Source organism: Vipera ursinii (assembly GCF_947247035.1).
Source record: "Vipera ursinii genome assembly, chromosome: 8".
NCBI classification, from domain to species: domain Eukaryota; kingdom Metazoa; phylum Chordata; class Lepidosauria; order Squamata; family Viperidae; genus Vipera; species Vipera ursinii.
In genome coordinates, this window is record NC_139519.1 from 2,419,448 (window position 1) to 2,441,861 (window position 22,414).

The 22,414-nt window shown below is 43.4% G+C and overlaps 1 protein-coding gene across 2 annotated transcripts; it reads right to left on the reverse strand.

Moving 5' to 3' along the window:
- Nucleotides 1–6,041: 6,041 nt before the first annotated feature.
- On the reverse strand, nt 6,042–22,170 carry MXD1 (MAX dimerization protein 1). 2 transcript variants are annotated; one of them, XR_014493113.1, is made up of 7 exons: nt 21,973–22,170; nt 21,624–21,723; nt 18,366–18,395; nt 13,158–13,272; nt 12,667–12,826; nt 12,257–12,508; nt 6,042–6,785 (listed from the first exon to the last, which is right to left on the reverse strand). XR_014493113.1 is itself a non-coding variant. In XM_083368185.1 (6 exons), the coding sequence occupies exons 1-6, from the start codon at nt 22,049–22,051 to the stop codon at nt 12,318–12,320; spliced, it is 675 nt and encodes a 224-aa protein (XP_083224311.1). In that variant the 5' UTR covers nt 22,052–22,170; the 3' UTR covers nt 9,172–12,317. The 2 variants fall into 2 exon arrangements, 1 of the variants encoding a protein (XP_083224311.1); XM_083368185.1 differs by lacking the exon at nt 6,042–6,785 and having other exon boundaries at nt 9,172–12,508.
- Between the last annotated feature and the right edge of the window lie 244 nt (nt 22,171–22,414).

Here is a 22,414-nt window from a genome sequence, read left to right on the forward strand (position 1 = left end):
CTGACAGGTGAGAGAGACAGGTTCTCCAGGCTGATGGGCCAATTGTACCCAGCTCTGCCCCTGCCAAGGAATGGCCTCCCATCAGCTCCCATCAAGGAGCTGATGGGAGGTCATCACTAGCTTGACAGCTGCTATTGCCTGATCCCCAAACTTGACATTTTAGGAAATTAAGTGATTGCTTCTATGTCAGATCCTTTATCCAGCCGAAGATCCCAACAAACTGCAACCACCCTATAGTTCCTGTTCAGTTCCTGGAGTGGGTGGCTGGGGATTGGAAACCTATTGAAAGGATATGCCCCCCACTTGGAGGTGAACCCACCCAAATAGCTGAAATGGTCAAGTGGATCTTCCAGGCGTTAAAATTATTTTGTGACCCAAAGCTAAAGTTGTTTCAGACTTTTGGTTTTCCCAGATACTCCTGTTTCCTGGCCTCAATGGACAAAGAACTCTGAAGAAAAATGACGGTGAAATCTCTCTCTCTCTCTCTCTCTCTCTCTCTCTCTCTCTCTCTCTCTCTCTCTCTCTCTCTCTCTCTCTCTCGGGGTGGTGTCTCTAAGCAGACCAGATGCAACCAATGGGGAGGGGGGATCTTCTGCGGACTTCAGCATCAGCTCACAGGGCAGGTACACACAGGTAAGATCACCTGGCTACACTGCGTGCCTGAGATTAAAATCTCACCGCCCTTGAGGCCATCGCAGCAATTTGATTTTGGAACGTGACACATGTTTGCTACAGAAACAGGCATCACAACAGTGTGACTCACTTCCGGAACATCTCTTGCTGCGAGACTTCATGGCCTCACAGAGCAAGAGCTGCTGACTCCCTCCTGAGGTGTGGTGCAACTCTGGAGGATGCTCAAAGATTTCCTCTTAATCTCACCTAGTCTTTCTCCCTCTTCACAGTCGCAACATACTCACAGTGTCTAGTCATCAATGGAACTATGCCTACATGGAGGGAAGCACGTAGTAGGATGACACAGAGTTCTGTTTTGAGCCCAGTACTCTTCTATATCTCCATAAATGATCTAGACGAGGGATGGAAGGGAACTCATAAAATGTACCGAGAAGACCAAGCTGGGGGGAATAGCCAACATCCAGAAGATAGGCTCCAGATCCAGAAAATATGCACACTGGGCCCTATCCAACAAAATGCAGTTCAGTGGAGAGAAAAGTAAGATCCCACTCTTAGGCAGGAAAAAACCTCCCAAATGCTCAGGTATAGAATAGGAGGAACCTGTCTCAAGAACATTAATTGTGAGAGGGATCTAGGTGTCTTAGTGAACAACCAGTTAAGTACGAACCCGCAGTGTGGTGCAGCTGCCAAAAAGGCCAATGCAATCCTGGGCTGCATTAACACAGGGAGAGCATCAAGATCACAAGAAGTGATAATGCTGCTTTATACCACGCCAGTGAGGCCATACTTGGATTCCTACATCCAGTTCTAGTCACTGTGATATAAAAAAGATGTTGAGATTCTAGAAAGAGTGCAGAGAAGATCAACAAAGATGATTAGGGGGTTGGAGGATAAAACATGGTGAATGACTAAGTGAACTAGGTACATCTAGTCTAGAGAAGAGAAAGATTAGGGGTGACAAGATAGCAGCCTTTCAATATTTGAGGGGTTTTCACAGAGAAGAGTTGGTCAACCTATTTTCCAAGGACAAGAAGTAACAGATGGAAGTTTGTTAAAGATCGGTTCAACCTAGAATTAAGGAAAGCAATTATCATTGGAACGGTTTGCCTCCAAAAATTGTGGGTGCTCTATCCCTGAAGGTTTTTAAGAAGAGACAGGACAGCCATTTGTACAGAATGGTATAGGGGTTCCTGCTGGAGCAGGGGTTATACTAGAAGACCTCTGGGGTCCCTTTCAACTCTGTTATTCTATGATTCTAGTCTGGTAGGTTTATTTCCTTGGAGGTGAGCTGAGGCTCAGAGTGACTTACCTGAAGCATCGTATGAGCAGAGACGAGGAAGGAACTGACTCTTAACATTCAGGATTCTTGTAGAGAAGGGAAACACAGACCCTAGTTAGAGGTGTTTGCATCCATTTGACTCCCATTATTTTCTTTCCCAAGACACCACCGGTTTAGTGGATTTCATGATGTTGAATTAGATGATTAATGAATCCTTCCAGCCTATACAGTCTGCGATTTCATGCTTACAGGAGGAAATGGCCATGACCATGGGCTGAATGTCCTTCTCATTACTTAGCAGTTGTAGGTGCCAGCTGGGGTGTCAAACTGACGGCCCACGGGCCGGTTGCATCATGTGGAGGCTGCGCCCACCCCAGCTCTGGCAATGTGAACAAAGTCGCAATACGTCACAACACATCACATGACGCGGCGAGTTTGACACCCGTGCTCTATGGAATTAAACAACAGAATTATCACAACTGCAGCCACTGGCAATTCCTCCAGGCTCATGCTGGATGGCCACAACATGGGAAGACTGGGCCCTTGTGAATCCTGGAAGCAGATGGTTCATCAAAGTCCCCACACATATGCTGTTACCTTGGGGGCTGAGACTCCTCCTGCACCCCACTCAGATCTTGGCATTGGCGGGCAGGAGGACCTCTCCACCCCCATCGTTCCCCCAACCAGACTGGCAGTGTGGGGCAGGGACACCATTCCCAGGGGCAAAAAACCAGCCAAGTGGAGGCAGCCCAGGCAGAGCTCTCGGCCTCTCTTCAGTGCCACCCAGGGGTCATCAACATTTTTGTGGCTCAAGGCCAGGAGCAGCAAACAGCCTCTCCTACGCTGGTCAGCTGGGGCCCACCCACAGCAGGGTGGTGCTGCCAGGGGACCCTTCCCAGGAGCCCCCTTTACCCAGGAATCTATTGCCTCCCCCGTGTCTAATTGACCTCCTGTGCCTGGGCTGCAAACATCCAGACAAGGGTTGACCTCCTCCCAAATCTCAAACGCTCCCTTGCTGCAGTGTCATTCTCTGCGTATGTTTATTTCACACTACCAACCCCCGCAGTCCTTCCCTGCTCCCACGAGGCTCCCCCCTCCTGAGGAAGATGAGACCACAACCCCCCCACCCCCCGAGACTTGCCCTACCGAAAGCAGGTGGCTGAGATGGGCAGTGAACGCAGCATCAGGAGTCACAACTGGTGCGGCCAGAGCAGATCAATCTGTCTGCCTGCCTGCATGTGCGCGTGTGTGTGCACGTGTGCTCCCAGAGAAAATCTCAGTACATGCTGAAAGGTGCTCATTGCACAACACATGTGCCATAGGATCAGGTTTTGGGCCCCGGTTTGTAATTAAATTCATTCTAGGGGCTCTGTTGGAATTCTCTTGCAGACATGGGAAGCTTTTGAAGGAAGGAGTTGGAGCTGACTTTGGATTCCTGCTTGCAGCCCTCTTGTGTTGGCAATGATGGGGACCCCCCTTGTGCCACGGCCACTCAAACTGGAACTGCCTTCTTTAAACTAGTTTCTCTGGGCCTCTCTGGGCTCTCTGCTTGGCTTCTGCCGGCTACTTCCACGCAGGAACGTTCCTGCTCTGGGCCAGGTCCTGTCCAGAGGCCGGCAGTCAATAAGCCATGGGCTGGACCGGCAGAGATTCTCTGGGAGGACACAGTCAACCTGTCAGCTCAGAAACACCACTTGCTACAACAGAACTGAGCAGAGCCTTGGGGGAACTTAATTCATGCACTACGGCCAGTTTTGGGAGATTCTATGGGGCAAAGAGTTTTCCCTGTCTAGTTGCGTCCAACTCCAGGGCCAGTGCTCATCTCCATTTCGTAGTTGAGGGAGCCAGTTAGAGCTGTATAGCATGACTATACGCCAAAGCGCACAGAATGCTCTTACCTTTCCACCAAAGTGGTACCTATTAATCTACTTGCATTTGCTTGCTTTTGAACTGCTAGATGGGCAGGAACAAGAGCTCACGCTGTTGCGTGGATCTCCAGCTGACAAGCTCAGTATTTTAAACCACTGACCCATCGCACCCTCTACAGACATAAGCCATGAAACTCATACCTTCTCAAAAGCACAACGAGCATGGAACAAGCAGCTCCAAAGTGCATGGCCCCATTTTAATCTCTCCCGCAACCCCAGAGGAAGCATGGAAGCTTATGCTGGTGAGACCCTCATGCCCTGCAGGAAATGGTGACGAGGCATGAGGGTGGGGTGGACAAAAGCAGGCATTCTTTTTTTTCTGGCTGACGACATCCTTCACCAGGTTGCATCTTCAGTTTGAGCCCTTGGGTGCGACCCAAAGCAAGAGGAAGTCACGAGAAGGCCTTGGTCCCTGGCATTCCGGCCAGCAGGAAAGGGACACTCTCTGAGTCCTGCAGGCACCAGCCACGGTGTCCAAGGTGTCCTATCCGACAGAATGAAGGTGGGCTTGGATTGGGCATTAAGCTCTCTTAGGGCCGCAATCTCATCTACAATAGCCATGCTTGGGGTGACAATTTCACAAGGCCTTCAATTCAGCAGCCATAGCAGAAGGACAGAGCAGAAGATAATGGCCTGCAGGTAGCAGTTCTTCTACCTTATCATAGTTGGAACACACTGCCTGCTGAAGATGACTGATGGCTCATTGCCTCAGTGAAATCCGAGAAAGCTTCTGGGGCTTTTCCAGTGAATGTGCAAATTCAAATGGAAACGAAAGAAACTGGACTGAAAACGCATTTATTGTGCTCTGGCGAAAGAGCTGGAGCTTTTCAGAGCAATTCAGGACAACTTGGACCATGGCCCGATGGGAATGAAAGTAATCTTGGTGACAGATTGGCTGTTGTTTCTTTACACTCTTGATCCTGAAATTAACACTAGCCCAACACACCGCTGAATGATAAATTAATCCAATGGACCAAGACTGCACAATGCACTAATTTACAAAAAAACTAGCTAAGCTTAGATGGTCTTCCCGATGCATAAAGTACGACTTCAATTGAGTATGTTGAATAGAACATAGAATAATAACGTTGGGAGGGACCTTGGAGGTCGTCTAGTTCAACCCCCTGCTTGAACAGAAGACCCTATACCATTCCAGACAAACAGTTGTTCAAAAACATCCAGTGTTGGAGCAGCCACAACTTCCAGAGGCAAGCTGTTCCAATGATTGTTCCTAGTCTCAGAAAAATTCTTAGTTCTTACTCAGATCTCTCTTTAATAATCTTTCACTCATTACTTCTTGTCCTGCCCTTGCATGCTTTGGAGAATAGGTTGACCCTTTCCTTGCTGTGACAGCCTCTCAAGTATTGGAAGGTTGATCTCATACAATCTCTAGTCTTTCCCTTCATTAGACTAAACCTAGCTAGTTCTCTCAACTGTTCATTGTATATTCATAACCTTTATCATCTTTGTTGCTCTTCTCTCTACTTTCTAGGGTTTCAGAATCTTTTGTGTATCATGCTGACCAGAACTGGACTCAGTATCCCAAGTGCGGTCTCTCTACCGCAATATAAAGTGATCTTGACGCCATGCCACTGTTGATGTAGCCCAGGACCGCATTGACTTTCTTGGCAGCTGAAGCACACAGCTGGCTCCTACTTAAGTGGCGGTCCACTAGTAGAACTAGATTCCTCTCACAGTTAAGCCACTCTCACTGTTGAGCCAGGTACCACTTATTCTATAACTGTACATTGGGTTTTTCTGGCCACTGAATTGTAGGACCACTGAATTGTATTTTATTGAATTGGGCCAGTATTCATATCTATCAAAATCCTTCTGGATCTTGAGTCTATCGTCTAAAGTGTTGGCTGTTCCCCCCAAGTTTTTGTCATCTGCAAACTTGATGAGTTCCTCTTCTGTCCCCTCATCTAAATCATATATGCAGATGTTCAAGAGTGCTGGGCCTAAAGACAGAACTTTAGGGTGCCCCACTGCATGCTTCCCTCCATCTCCATGTGGTTCCATTGAGGACTATCCAGTGAGTGCAGTTGGCTAGCCAGCTGTGAATCCATCCGGTGTTTATGCTGCCTAGTCCAAATTGTTCTATTTTGTCAGAAGTAGGATGTGGTCTACTTGTTAACTGCTTTACTGAAGAAAACTATGCCCACATTTACCCGGATGCCAATTATAACTGCACAGTAAAATGGATGCAAAATTCAGATTCAATAATTGATATATAAAATTTAGATACAATAATTGATATTAAAAATAAGTGATAAAAATAATGGGAATTTCAGTGGAAGAAAAGCAGTATATTCACCGATGTGTAGCTCCAATACTTTGCTTGGTAAAATAGGAAATTCATTGTCCCAAAATTGATGGAAATGAAAAGGACAGTTTGTGGAAACAATAGTAAAGCTCAACAATTTTAGCATTTTTAAAAAAATATCTTATACTGTAATAATGATTTGAAATTTTCAGCTATATAGTTTATTTAAAAGTAATCAATGAAATAATGAACATTTTAAACTAGTTATATGCTTGTAAAATTTCCTTAGTTAATCTTGTCTCCTAGCGTCCCTTTGTATTTTTTTCTTAAAAACTGCTTTTTTTTAAAAAAAAAACACCTGTCAGCTCTAAAATAAAGGCACATGCATACTATTACCACACTTCAAATATATAGAAGGCTCTTAAAAGAACAAGTCATTAAAAAAAGCTCCAGCAGTTTCTTCTGAGGAAACAGGGTTTGCTCAGTTTTATAGGTGGACCCCCAGTGAACACAGGAAGCGCAGCAGAGAAGCAGACAAGGGAGACGGTCCGTCCTAGCTCAGAAACCACATAATGCAAAATTCACCTTTGGGATGCAGAGGTTGCATCCGCTCCCACTATGGACCACCGGCAGCTAGAAAAGACACACTAGGGCTCCGCACACAGCTTCCGAAATGCAACTAGGAAACAACCAAGAGAATCCCTGATTACGACGGGTTCTGCAACATTGACCTGGTTAGCCATTAACCCAGTTAATGCCCCTTATTGTTGGCTCTGATAGCACCCAGGAAGCACTGTCCACTCTTCTTATTTTTAATCTTCTTATACTTCTTATAAGATGCATATAAAACATTGTATTATTTGACAGAATATTTACACAGTATTAACTATAGATCGTTAGCACCATGATGATTTAGATAACCCTTTAAAGATTAAGAAAAAAGAGTTTATAGCAATATTAATAGTTTCTGGCAGGTGAGTATAAGGTTGTTTAAATTACAGCTGAATGTAACACTGATATGCAATTGAAAAACATTATTTTGTAATACGGTAAGATTTATATCTTAAGCTTAATACTATGTATTAAGCTTTGAATTGTTGATTTGTTGTTGTTTATAAGTATTAGAAAAGAAAAATAAAGCAAAGGTATAGAGGAAGCTGCTTGAAAAACCAGTATTTGGTTTCTATCCCTCGCCTGGCGCCCCTTAAAGGGAGCAACAATCCAAGCTGAGTCTCCCTTTGCGACTGCGCCCCATTTATGCTGCAGCTCCCTGGCCAGCACCCCCTGCAGCATCCAGCACCCCAAAACAGCCCAGGGATAAAATGCACCCAGTCCCCTCCTTGCTTTGCGAGGAAAGTGAGGAAGCGCAGTGGCAGCGAAGAAGCCACTCATCTCAACTGGGTTCCTACAAAATGCACCATCTAACCCAGTAGGGCCCCAAGAAAGCAGTCTGGGCCCAGAGCTCACAGCTCAGACGGGGAGCCTTTGAGGAGGGGGACGCCTCACCCGTGGCCCCCTCAGGAGCGCAAGCTGTGCACCAAGGGGCTCCCGGGGAGGGCTGCACCAGAGCCTCTGCCCTCCTTCTCATCTGATCATTTCTGCAGATGTGGGCTCAGCTCCCAAACCCACCCACCCTCTGGCCAGGACTTTGGTAACATGGGCAGCCACCCCTCTTGGGGGTGGGGAGTGGGCTCCCCAATAAAACCAGTGCTGCTCTGTAAGGATCAGGTCTGGGGCAGGTGGCATGCACACGCGCGGGCGGGGGGAGGGGTGTTAGGTGGCCTGTGACTTGCTCCAGACAAATTATAAATATTACTCTGAAAGAGCTTTAGAGTAATTGGAATAATTTCAAAATAAAATCATTTTTCAAGCAAAACCTCAAGGCTAGAACAATTTTAATAACGAAATAATTTATTTTCTAACAGTTGAACAATACAGAAGTATACATATACACAGCAAGTTTATCTAAAACATGTAATGTCTAAAAATGCATGTGCTAACTGTAATAAAAAGCACCATTATATGGCCTTGACACAGGATTTGTAATGATGTGGTATTTACATCTGGAAACCAAGTCCTCCCCCCCCTTCCCCTTTCGCTGCTCCCTGCTTAGGCTGTTATAATTTGGAAGACTCCAAAACCAAATTCAAAAGTTCAGAATTGCGAGTGTTGTTCAGAGTGCCTACTTGATGCAGGTTCATAGGTAAATAAAAACGAACAGCACAAAACTAAAACAAGTCAAATTTGGGGGTATGTTAGGAGGGAAGAGCTAGTTTCAACAAAAAACGAGCAGATGGCAGTTGGGGAGAAACAGACTTTTAAGTGTCCTTCAACCAGGCAATGCAGTTAAAATAAAGAAGTTTGCTAAAATAATCTTGATACATACACTTTGTGGCATAAAAAGAAAAATCTTCTGCTGAATAATTTAGGATAGCTATTCTTTCAAACAAAAGCATCATTGATTCATAGTTGTACAATGAAGTTCAAGTAACCATAACAGGAAAAAAAGCCACTTGTGTTAACAGGAAGGGGAAAAAAAATCTAAGGATGCGACTTACTATTTGTAATTGGGGAACAAATGCATAACTAGATATGTAAAAGCAATATTTGTCCCAATACAGTTAAGTGTCAAAACCTGAATTTGTGACCAAGGGGGCAAAAAGACTCTATGAGTCCCATTATATTGCTGTACATCAGATGCCAAAATTTAATTAGGCAGTGAGCACGTAAAAAATACCCCCCCCTCCCGCCCCCACTTCATCCCTCCCAGAGAACACAGAGGGCTCTTTCCTCCGGGCTGTGTTTGTAAACTTCATTGTGGAAATTCAGTTCTAAAGAGAAGCAAGAGAGATTCTGGGTACCCAGAAAGAGAGAAGGGCCCATTGCGGGAACAAAGTGCTAAAATGGCAGCTGGCAGTTGGCACACCCTGCTAATGCCCAGAGCTCTGCAACCTTGCAAGGTGAACATGTTTATGGCACCTAATTACACATTTCAAATAAGTGCTTGGAATTTGAATCAAAAACAGGCATTCACACAAACCCTGGAAAAAAGTTCACGAGATGTGTCTATCAGCACCTTGAAAGCTCTGCTTTATTAAAAAAATACACAGTAATAAAATTTCTGGGTGTTCAACACTCAGGAAAAGATTTACCAGGTAAAGACAATACTTTTGGGACATTTTAGATTGTCACCCTGACAGCCGTGTTTATTTTTGATAAAGAGCACAAATTCTCAATTTCCAACCAAGTGTCCCCTGGATTTTCTGTCTACAAAAAAGTTGCTCAGTGCCGCAGTGTTGTGATCTTTTAAATGCGCACACGCACACAAACTTCCAGCTGTAAACACAGATACATACAGAAACACAGCTCCCCATTAATGATCTACAAAATTAATTTTCTGTAGCTTATTACATAATAATGCTGGTGGATCAGTGAATACGGCAGAAAGGCTGGCCACAGCAGAATGTCGCATTTTGAGGGCCCAGTTCAGACGTTAACGAGACAGCGGAATCCCTGCTGCTTGCACGACTGTTCCCCAGCACCCTGGCAGCATAAAAAACTCATCTCACTTGACAGGGCAGCTGGTGTGGTGATTCACCCACAGCTACTGAACACCATCCCGAGTGCGTGGGCAGGTTCAGACGTTATGGAGCCTGCATGCAATGGGGCAACTGTCTCAGGGATGGACCAAAGGGAGACAGATTCATGGAGCAGCCAAGACCAGTCCTCACCAAGACATTGGGAGGGGTCCTAAAAGCCTCTAGGACAACTCATTTATTCATTTAGATGTTTTTGAAACATCACACATAGCTTTAATCTAGCTTTTGAAGTTAGTGCATCCTTTATGGAGTTGTAATTATTTTCTGTACCACCCATATTTTGAAAGGACCACATCCAGAAAGTGCAAAGCTCCAATTACTGATTCGCAATAAGGACAACAAAATAAAACCCCGAACTACTTTACCGAAGAAGAGAATGGTTACGCCCCTCCAAAATTTATTTTCTCAAATCCACTATGGATATATCTGCAGCTTCCATTTATTCAGAGGGGGGGTGCTCCTAGCCAGGAGAGGTCTGAAGCAAGCTGTGCCCAGTAACTCACGAAAGGCACAATAAAAAAAACGACACACCACATAGTATACTAAATTTACCCTATCAAACACCTTCCAAATCAAAGGCTACTTTGAACTCTAAGATGACAACATGGAGTTGAATTTGAGAGGCAATTTTATGCAACTCATTAACCGATAGAGAAACTCAAAGCCCTCTGGTAAGAGACCTTACAAATCGCGGGGACTCAAACTGCACGCTGGGGGAGCTCGGTCTCTGAAGGGTTTTCAGCAGGGACTGCTAGATGCAAGCCAGCTGCCAGACTGATGCAGGAGTCTCCAACAAGAAAGAGGTCAGTGCAAGTCAGCAGGACATCTGAGAATTCCAGCTCTCCTTCCTTCTATTTTGTTTCGTTTCAAGACAGCGCCAAGAAAATGACATGGAGATCTTTAGCCACCCACTCACCCCACTTCCCATCTCAAAAACTGACTTTCTTAAAATATATCCATTTTCTTATTATTTGCCTGGGTATCTGGGAGTGGATACAAGCAAACATGGAATTCATAGTAAAGCGCAACTTGCCACAAAGCCCTTTGAGAGTGAAGTGAGAGGAAGTTGCTTGACTGCCTCTCTGACAGTCTGCAAGTGCCGGGGAGGAACCCTTGTTGGAAGTCACTGGCAGCCGATTAACTGGGCGGTGCAAAGCAAAAAGAAGAAAGCTTCCTTAGACCTCGACATACAAAGTTTCCTAATCATCTACAAAAGCACAAAATCATAAGAATAGTACATCAGATTGATATAAAAATGAATAAATACTATTTATAGACCACATTATGTACATTTGCATGTGCTCTACTTAGCTTAAATGAAAAATGCTGCGGATGTCAAGAGTGCAGAGACAGGGCAAAAAGGGGCAGAGAAGAGTTCCAACGTCCAAAATCCAGACGCAAAACCGCACACGGCACATCGGTGTGTGTGTGTGTGTGTCCCAAAGGATTTCAACTGGTAAAAGAAGTGCAAGGATGCCAAGAGGGCACCATGAAATTCCTTTGGGGCAGTCTCCTCAGCCATTAATGGAAAGCTAGCGCAGCTAACTTTGTCACTCGGTTATTGCTGATTTTTTAAGGAAACAGGTGGGGCTAGTACCAAGTATACAAACGAGGCATCATAATTCATTTGTGCTAAAGGGGTTGAGATCAGCTTTGTTCATCTCTCTGAGGTAGAAAGAAATTGTCCCAGAGACAAAAAGCAACTCAGCAGCCTGAAGAGCTGCTAGCAACAAAAGGAACATGCAGCTGTCAATGCAAAGACGACATAATCAAGATTGCACAAGCGTAGTATTTGGTCATCTGACGTGAAAATATAGAGATGCGCTGAAGCTAAGGCCTCCTAGCAGGATAGGCTGCTCAAAGAGAAAACCACCCCCCAACTCCCATTTAGAGCCTCCAGTACAATTCCACCCGGCCGGCTCTTCTTCTGTCAAACTTAGTTAGTCCCTTAGTTACCTTTCTCAACCCTATGTCCAACCTCAGGTTGGCTACTTTATTACTATAATGACTTGGGACATTTCAGAATAATTTTTGAACAGTGACTGGAAAGATTCACTGCAATTCCCTAACAACCAGATGCTCTTTCAAACCTGTCTTATCATTTTTAACTTCTGCCTGCTACTGTGATACAACGAATGTCCAAAAAAAAAAGAAAAAAGGAAGGGTTCCTGCTACAGTGGTCATGCCTGAAGACTACTCCGGATTTTGTTTCCAAACAGCATATATCACCATCTGCCCTACTACCTCGGGGTGAAGATCTTCACCCAGAATATTAAGCAACTGCAGCACAGGCCCAAAACACGTATATTGCTATTACTGCAACAATATTCTGGGTGCTAAGAATTCTGGCTGGATTGTTCAGTCTCACAGAGATGAATTTACTGAAAGACAAGAGAAGCTAGTGGAGGCCAGCAGGTGTGCGCTCCAGGGAGGAACTTGTAACCCACAACACCATGCACTGTTTTCAGACTTGGGCAAAGCAGATTTTGGTAATGTTGATGGTACAAGAAGTTTACGTGCAAGAGAATTGTGGAGCAGTCCAACATACTACCTAGCAAAATCCAAGAAGGAAACAGCAGTGGGAAGGGAAGGGAGGGGACGCTACTGGCTCCTTATAGGCTGAGGCAGGCCTTAAGATTGTTCTGCAGCTTTATTCTCTTAATGCCAGCGCTTGAATAACCCTCATCACTGCAGAGGCTTTGCAAGCTGCCCCTCTCGTCTGAATCGCTTGGGCTGCTGCTGCTGCTCCAGTCGAGGTCCCCGGTGAGATAGTCTGTGCTTTCCACGTCCACATCAATTTCTTCTGCAACAGAAAGCAAGATCAGTTAGAGCCTCTCCTTGAAGGGGATAGGCGGTTTAGAAATGTGAAATATAAATAAATAAGAACTTTTTGACACAGCAACGCATGTTGGAGCTTGAAAGCGCACACACCTTCACAAGCACTGATCAGCATTTCCTCACCTCTGTCTGAATCTGACCGATCCGAAGAAACTGTTGATCCGATACTGTCCATTCGTATACGCTCAATACCCAGTTTCTCCAGCTGCCTTTTCAGATGCCGCTGTTCTCGTTGCAACTGATCTATTTGGTGTATTGCTTTTCTGTCATAATCTTCAAGTTTCTGTGGAAGAAAACGGGCAATGGTGGGTCCCCAAGTATTAACCATTCAATGTGAAAGCCAATAGCTTTCATCAGAGGAGGGAACTAGTTCAAGGGCAGCTAACTAGCCTTAGCAATTATCTCTTCCTTTCGTGCCATTTTACTTTTGTTTTCACATCTGTTTTGAAGTACATTTTAAGGTGGAATCTTTTGCACCAGCGTGTCATGATCTACTTAAAAATGTACTCCAAGGCTTAAAGTTGGAATGTGCTCATCAAATCTGACATTAATTTTAACTGAAATGTCAAACATTTTATTTTTTCTCCGTTATAAGCATGATAGCTTTAACTCACCTTTATGTGCAATTTAGCTTTTGTTAGTAAACTCAATGTAGTATGTCTATTGGATTCTGGCCCAAGGGGCACCAGCCCTTTAAGCTTCTCCAGACACAATCGCAGATGAGCACGCCTGTTAAACAAAATTATGTATATGTTATCAGAAAGATTTATTATAGGTACTTACGTATTTTATTAACACATATCTAAGATGGACATTGACAAAATTCAATTACTGATTTGTAATTATTTCACCCCAGTCCAAATTTTGAACAAGAACAATAAATTCAGGAAGATAAACTGTTCAGATGTACTCTGGCATAAGAAAAGCTACAAATTCAATCTTAAGGTTTTCCATATATTAAGGAATCATAACCAGTGCTATTGAAACTACAGACCAGTACACATATTCACATTTTAATTAATGCCCCTAAGAGTCAGCTCTATCTCATCCAATCATGCAGCAAAGTCTGTTGTGTGTGCATTTTAATTAGCGCTGGTAAAGATAAAGATATACATTTGCTTAGATTGTTGCATGCAGCAGAACAGCTCACTTGAGATTATTATCTGTTTAATAAAACCAAAAAGATTATCTATTTAACAAAGCCAATGTTTAGTTTTAGAATTCTCCAATTAAAGGTGACAGGATTTCTTTCTTTACAAAAAAACAACTACACATTTCTGGTGGATGGGAATCTAATAAATTATCCACATGTTGCTCTCCACTTCACCGTATGCTCTGGGTGCTATTCCAGAGGGATGTGTAGTTCTACAAATCCATTTTAAAACTTTTTCTCAAATTGTTACTTGCATCTATTTTAGTCAAATTTTTAGGTATTTGCAATGAAAACAAAGTTCGGCAGCTAGGAAAAGGCTGCTGCCCCAACAATTCCAACCAGCCGTTGCTTTACAGCATCTCAAGTAAGAAATTCTATCTTTTACTTGATATTTTCTTAGCTAAAGATGCAAGAAGCTGACCATGAGTTCCTTTTATGTAAACCATCTTTTGAATGATTGCTTTCTTTACTTGAAATAAATAATACCCGCATCCGAATGCTAATGTTTGTCATTACAATTTTTCTGCTAAATTAAAAGGGAAGCTGGCCTCGTAGTCACCAAGCTGGAGAGCGAAAGGGAAAATGCACCTTCATGAGAATAACCTGGTGCAGAACAGGACCGGGTGGGGTTACTCCTCCTGGGGGGGGGGGGGGAAACGGGCTTTCATGTTTAGTATTAAAAGCTGGAAGACCAAATTAGCTATTTCTTTAGTATGGAGACAGAGAGGTAGGAAAATGAAAAATAAGAGCATTACAGGCAGTCCTCGACTTACAATCATTAGTTTACAGACTGTTTGAAACTAGGGTACAAGAAGTGACTTGCGACCATTTTTCACACTTGCGACTGTTGCAGCATCCCTGTGATCAAGATCAGGAAGCTTGGCAACTGGCATGTCTTTGTGACGGTTGCAGCGTCCCGGGGTCACGCCGTCACTTTTTGCGACCTTCTGACAAACCAAGTCAACGGGGAAGCCAGATTCACCTAACAACCATATGACTAACTTAACAACTGCAGTGATTCACTTAAAATCTGTGGCAAGGAAGGTTGTAAAATGGGGCAAAACTCACTTAACTGCCATCTTGCTTAGCGGCAGAAAGTTTATGCTCAATTGTGGTCATAAGTTGAGGATTACCTGTATACGTTTTTAAAGGCATTTAATATATTCAAGAAAAAAAATACTAGCACAATATACTAACAAAAATATCTTGCTGCCTGACTTACATCTATCAAAGCTATGCATTGTATTTACTGAAAAGGCAGGAGGATGAGAAAAAAAATCAATATAGCATGGGCGTCAGACTTGATCACGTCACATGACATATCTTGACCAACTGTGACATTTTTTTTGCCTTTGTGGAGATGGGGCGGGTGTGGCTCACACGTGACGCATCCAGCCCGCAGGCCGCCAGTTTGACACCCCAGATATATGGCATCTGCGAAGGGAAGCCACAGGTAAGGAGAGGGGACCATAATGTATCTAAAGGGTATCAAGAGGTGATTGCTATGGATTAAAATTTCATACGGTGGAATCACCAGACACAGCTGCTTTCCAGATGCAATTATGAGCAGGCATAGTGTATGTAGTTAATCTGCAACAGGATGAAAAGTTGCCCATTTATCCAATTTCTGCTATTATTAAGATGCAGCAGAATGGCAGCTACTGGCTGAAATATTTGCCACTGATAAATTTCAAATTTATTCAGCGATACAAGCTCTGCTATAGTCTGTTCTCTAATTAAGATTAAATGTGACAATGCTTAAACATTGAACCACTTTTCACACTAAAAGGGTTGAAGTTAAAAGAGGTTCAATGTTTAAGCATGCTTTCTAGAAATTTGTTTATTAAACTTATATGCTGTTCATCTTTCGTTGAGGTCTCTAAGCAACTTACAATCAATAAAAGCAACAACATGAAAGAAAATAATAAGTAGTAACAGTAAAATTGGTTTAAAATTGACAAAGATGGGAAGAAAGGGGACAAGCTGCACGCAGCTGTCTTAGTCCATTGTGGATTGCAAAGATTACATATTTTCCTTTACCATCTCATCATTTCTGTAGCCTATTATTTAAATTATCTTTGCCTCTGTTCTAGATAAGCTAACTACTAGTAGTTTAGCTAAGCTACTATATTGGCCTAAGCCACTTCAGAATTCTACCTAGGTATTTATAAAATTTATATGATGCTCATCTCACTATCAAGTGACACTGGGTGGTACATCAAGATGGACCAGTTTTAAATACTAAATATTAAAAGACAAGAGGGAACACTAACAGCAATACAAGGTTTCAAACCTAAAACAGTCACCTCAGCCTGCCACTGTTTTGAATTCTGGATTGTATTTTAATGTTTATAAATCTTATAATTCAGAAAACACTTTGAGACTCCATAATCTATAAATATGATTAAAGTAGCCAACTTGCTTATTCATAGTGCAGAGCAATCTGCAATAAGCTTCAAGAAGCATCATAGAGACTGATGTCACACCTGCCTTGTCCAGACCACATGGATATTGTTTTCACACTATTCATGTGACACCAATCCTGCAGGCACACTTTCTTTTAAAAATTGTAAGAAACAAACACGAGCATCTCATGTGGGCATTAGATTTCAAGAACATACATCCACAACATTTCTTAAACTTAACTTTTGTTAATTTAAGAATGCTGGAAAGTACTCCTGACCAAAAAAAGAGCATCCAACTGTAGATGTGTTATAAATCATATAACACATCGCATCCCACCAGGCTCAAGGTTGACTCAGCCTTCCATCCTTCCGAGGTAGGTAAAATGAGGACCCAGATTGTTGGGGGCAATAAGCTGACTTTGTAATAATGCCGCTTGGGGGAGTGGTGTATGAAAGCCCTAATAAGCAGGCATATACATAGAATGAAGGCTACTGCTAAGCTTGTAAGCCGCCCTGAGTCTTTGGAGAAGGGCGGGATATAAATGGAATTTTTTAAAAAATGCACAATGGAGCATAATTTATGTTCTTTCAACTTCTACCGATTCTAAGGGAGAAAATAAAAGATGTGCTTAGATCTGCCTTGGATAGAAGAACTGAACTTGAGATCAGGCTGCATGACTCAGAACTGAAATTCAGAAGTTATTTTATCAGGTCATGATTCTACTATTTAAACAACTGGGTTTTACTTAATGTAATTAATAGCCAGACAAGTTTATAATACTAATACTTAATGAAGATCATTTCTATAAAAAGTACTGCAATTTGTACTTTATTCCATGTTTAACTGAGCAAGCAGAAGAAGCTTTATGTTTCAATTGGAAAATTTTATTAACAAAATCCCTAAAACTGTGATTCTTCAAACATAAAATTGGAATGAAATGTTTTTGTTAGAATAATAACAGAAAGTGGACTGTCAATCATGAAATAAACTGAGAGTCCCCTAATTAAAAGTTGCAGATACAACTCAGGTCAATAATAGTAAGTTGGTTTAGCTGGCTTTTAAGTGTTGTGCCATAAATTCGTACAAGTCCTCTCACTATTATTTTTGTATTACAAACAAAATGAATTTGAAAAGGATTTTAAATGAAACTTTCTAAAGAAAAGGAAATAAGAATTGCAAGCCGGATAAAAATTCACGCCTTCTAATATTCTGTTTCCTCAGTAATCAGCCTAGCCAGGAAGCCCACAGACCCGACCCCCTATTTCATTCTCCAGGTAGTGACGCTGAAAGAGAATGCAGTCTGTGACCCAACGCCTAATAAGTAGCAACGAGGAGGAAGAGAGCAGCAGCTATTAGCCTTTATCATCCATAGTCTGAATTGCTCAGGATTTCCCGTTTTATTTTTATTAACCTCTGCAAAATTGCTTTTTATACCAACCTACTTCTAAATGTTTAATAGTTTGAAAAAAGACTCAGGGATGTATATGTTCCAATAAATATACACATGAATATTACATTCTGGCTTCAAAGAATTTTAGTAGAAGTGTACGAGTTTTCATTTGTGGTTAAGTGTTAACTAAATATCCACTACCCAGCTGCTCTCATGTCTATACTATCTAGCAATCCAAGAAAAACATGCAAGTAATCTTTAACAAACACATTCAGATGAGAAACTAATGTCACCAAGCTGAAAGTCTTAAATTTAACTTTAGATGCCATTTGTGCCAACCAACACAGAGGAACAATTTTATATAGAAATGCTACACTGGTTTGCAACAATAAACCTGGTTCTCTTCCTGAAGTACCACACTCCAGACTGTTTAATATATAAACAAGGGTCAGTTTTGAGTAGCAACAATAATCAAACCACAAACTCTTTCTTATGGTGAGGGATGTAGTACGTCAACTGGAAACGCTTACTGAAATTCTGACTTTAGGGTAGGATACTATTCATCAGATCAAGGTTAGAGTTAAATGCTACTAGCTCCTTACTATCAGAATAATAAAAGCTGAAAGAGTTTGGTTCCACTATTTTTGTTTCCAGTGACAAAACATCCAGCATAAACGGCCCCTTTAAAAAGAAGTAACAATCAATATTGCAAAGGATTAAGGCCACCAACGTAAACATTTGTCAATTCTACTTAATGGAGATCAGCAGCCAGAAAAACTAGATTTGCACTGTTGTAATTTGCTTCAACACAGTATGGTATTAGTTTAAGGATGCTTCTAGAATTTAAATATAAACTGTTTCTGAAACACTTACCTATTCTTCTCCATTTCATTGTGTGTTGATCTTAAAGAGAAAAAAAGAGGATCAATTAGTTAGCAACTATGGAATAAACATGCAATGATAAAAACTAAATATACACAATAATTTCTACTAAATTGCCACTGCTAGTATTTATTTATATCCTGACTTTTCTTTAGGAAATCATGATGGCACTTTTCTCTCCCTTATTTCCCTAAAAGAAGCACTAAATTAGGCAGGTGGGCTGAGGGAGAAAGGCCCAATTATCCACCAAGAGCTAGGATCACACTAGTGCTAGTCCAATTTAAGACTATACCACAGTGGTCTCATTACGCCTACAAAATCTTATAACCGTTAATGATCACATCGAGTACTCCAGCTATATTACCCCCCCCATTTAACTGCAATCCCATATTACTTGATTTAGTACACAAGACTTGTATTCTCTGAATTTACAATATTCCAGACTTTTTTTTTTACTATTCTAGATTGCCCCAGTAGGACTGAACCAATCTATAGCCTCCCAATATTAACTGGGAAACCATCTCATGAACAGTTAAACTATTTTTTTAAAATTACTTTTGCTAATTACTATTATTAATAAAGATATGCTACTAACGTATCGTTGGAAAATATTGCAGAAATTACCTCACTACACTAAATGCCTCTCAAGATTTTATCTGTGCTTCTGAACGGTGACTGAGTAATTATGTAGAAAAACATTTTCTTAAGGTCGGCTGAGCAAGTCCCTGAATTTCCTAAGGTCCCCGAGGAATAGAAGCAACCCATTCTCCATAATGCCTGGTCACTGGCTGTGCTGGCTGGAATATTGACTTTTCCCAACATATTATTAAAAACACCTGAAAACTACTCCTAGTTTTGTACAATATTATTTTACTTTGCATGAAGTTACTAATTTTGTAATTATTTTGGTTAAGGCTTTTATACTATTAACATAGCCCATATGTTTTTTTTAAAGTCTAAATGGTTAGTTTTATCAAAGGACTATACATTTCAGTCTCAGCTCTTACATGGTACAATTTCACACATAAAATAAAAGGGATGTACTTCTTGGAAAAACTGCATCCCAAGTATGTTTCAAGTAAAAGAGTGAGATAAGGGGAAAGAGAAACAGAAGACAGAGGGCTAACCCTGAAATTTCATTCTCCACTTCCTGTGCCATTCTCAAAGGACAGAAAACATTACGTATTCATCTCGAGGCCGCTAACCACGGACATCAAGGGTGACGTGCTTTGCTGTTCTTTAGCTATGCTGGAAAACAGGCAGCCTGAATGAAGCTCGTCCTCAGTTTTGCACATGGAACTGAAACACCAAAATTAGCTTTAACCCTTAGCGATCTCTAAAAAGCAACAAACCCTCAACCAAAGCTAAATTTGCTTTTTAGTTCAGAGGTTTGCTCCAGAGGTTTGCAGTTGTCCCCAGATGTTAACTCTAAGCCAATGAGCACCGAGAGCCATGGTGGCGCAGTGGTTAGAAAGCAGCATTGCAGGCTAATTCTGCTGACTGCCGATGGCCAGCAGTTCGAATGTCCCACGCTCAAGGTTGACTCAGCCTTCCAAGGTCAGTAAAATGAGGACCCAGATTGTTGGGGGCAAGATGCCGACTCTGCAAAGCACTTAGAGAGGGCTGCCGTCTAGGGAGAACATTGTGTAAGGCTTTTAAAGGGGATAGGAAACTGATTGGCATGGAGTCATTAGTGCCAAAAAGTTCTGTTACTTTGTATTGTAATAATTAACTGTAGTATTATCTGTTGTCATTTAGATTCTGTATATCATGTGTTGGATATCATACCTGGGCCAGTCAGTTAGTAGATGGAAGGGAACAATTAAATAATTTAACTCTATGTTGCCCTCTAGTAAATGTCCATATTTCTGCAGCTCATATTGGTACACAGCAGCTCTATTTAAAGTACTCTAGCACTTAAAAAAAGTACAGGATATAAATGTATCTTGCAAGCTATGACAGTTTTAAAAATTGAACATGAATTATAGGAATTACCATTCTTTTTATCAGAAACCTTATCTCTCATGGATGGTAGCACAAAAACCACTCCCATCTGTGATCATTATTTGTTCATGGATTCTAATAAGGGAAACGTCATCTCAGTAGGAATGACTGAGGTGGGAGGAAATTAAAATCTTTTCTAGCAAGATAGCTGTTTCTTGCTTCCTTCCTGCTTAGCAGATGGCTGAGTAGTTGGAAAAGAGACAAAGTAGGAATAACTCTGAAGGCAAATATGGTCACTGAACTATCTAGCAGCACTAAATTAAATGGCAATGTTGGTTTACATGACACTAAATTAGCCCAAATATTGGTTGAGTGGTTTGGAGTTTGGCATCTCATGCAAACTCTGTCCTTTGTCCTAATGAGTGTATCACAGTAAGGCTCTAACATAACTTCATTTGTTTGAGCACGGCATATCGCATGAGAACAATTGGGTTTTGTTACCCTGAATTTAATGCGCTGTGAGAATTCACCCAAGTAGTACTAGGGACAGGATAGAAAAGACCAAAGATGTACTATAATCCCAAGCATTTCCCCCCAAAAGTAAATCTTCCTTTTTCAATATAGATTTCATCTTGAACATGCTTTCACTAGAAAGGAGGGTTCAAGTACTTTGAAAAACAACAGACTTCGAAGAAGCTAAATAATAATGCACGTATGTTTTATTTCTAACAAACGTGATCTCAAGATCATCGAATACTTTTCTGAAATGGTGTCTCAAGAAGCACCACACACTGAAGAGATCTCATCGTAGCCTACTGAAGACGTCAACAGGAAGGAGGAAGTCGGCCTATGTTTTGATACAGTATTCTCAGAACGGCAACCCTCAATCCACGACCAAAAAGAAACAGAAAGGGAAGAGAAAGGCATCGCCTGCACAAAAGCGGGACTTCAACGGAAGCTTTAAGGGAGACTCACAGCTTGGCGACTCGGATGCGTGGACGGCCAGAGCGGCCTAGCGGCGTTTAAGGCAGGCAAGGCAGCCGGGAGGGGGAGGGGCAGGGGGAAGCGCTCCCAAGGAAACGGCCGGGACTTGGCCCCGCAAGCCAGGCCTGGATCGAGGAGCCGCCTTGGCCACGATGACAGCCGGGCGACTCTGGCCGGCCCTCCGCCCGACACGCTCCTCGGGCGCCGCTGGAGGGGGGGGGACGGACGGGGGGGGCCTGGCGCGTTCGCCGCCTTGAGCCGGAGGTGGGAAAAGCGGCGGGGGGGGGGACGGGGGGGCTGAGAAAATAGCATCCTGCTGACCTGCTGCCGCCGCCGCCTTTCTTGGCCCTGCTCCTCCTCTTCGAGGCCTCTCTTTCCTTGGCGCTGTAGGGCAGCAGGGAAGCGTAGCCGTGCTCGGCTTCTGCGGAGAAAAGCCGGCGGGGCCCGGCGGTTAGTAAGCCGCGTCTCCTTTGTCTCCGGCCCTCGCGCGCCGCGGAGCTGCCGTTGCGCCTCGGCCGGGCGGCCACGACGGCCCCGGGCTCCGCGGAGGAGGAGGGGGGGCTGGGAGGCCCCGGGGAGCGGGCCGCGCGGCCCCACCGACCCTCCCCTCGGGGCAGAAGGGCGGCGGCGGCCTCCCTGCCGGAGGCGCTTTGTTCCCGGGGCGGCCTACCTCGCTCGCGGCGCTCCAGGAACTCGGCCGCCTCCAGCAGCATCTGGATGTTCTCGCACACCTGCGCCGCACCCGCCATTTTGCGCCGCGCCGCGCTGGCCGGCTCGTCTCCGCTTCTCCGCTACGACGCCGCCGCTGCCCCGGCGCCCGTCTGTTTACCCCACCTCAGCCTGACAGACTCGGCGCGGCCAAGCCCGCCCCTCGCCACCGCGGCCCAACCCGCTGCCCGCCCAGCGCGGCCACGATTGGGCGTCAGGCGCTGCTTCCGCTCGCCCTCTCCTCCGATTGGTCCTTCGCGGAACAGAGAAGCCCAATCGACTCTGTCTCGTTTGCTCCAGGCATTGGCTCAGTCGCTGAGAGGCGCTTCACAACGATAATCGTACCGCTTGATTGGGCGAGCCCCACGATGACGTTTCGTCGCTATTCAGCTTTGCCTAAAAGA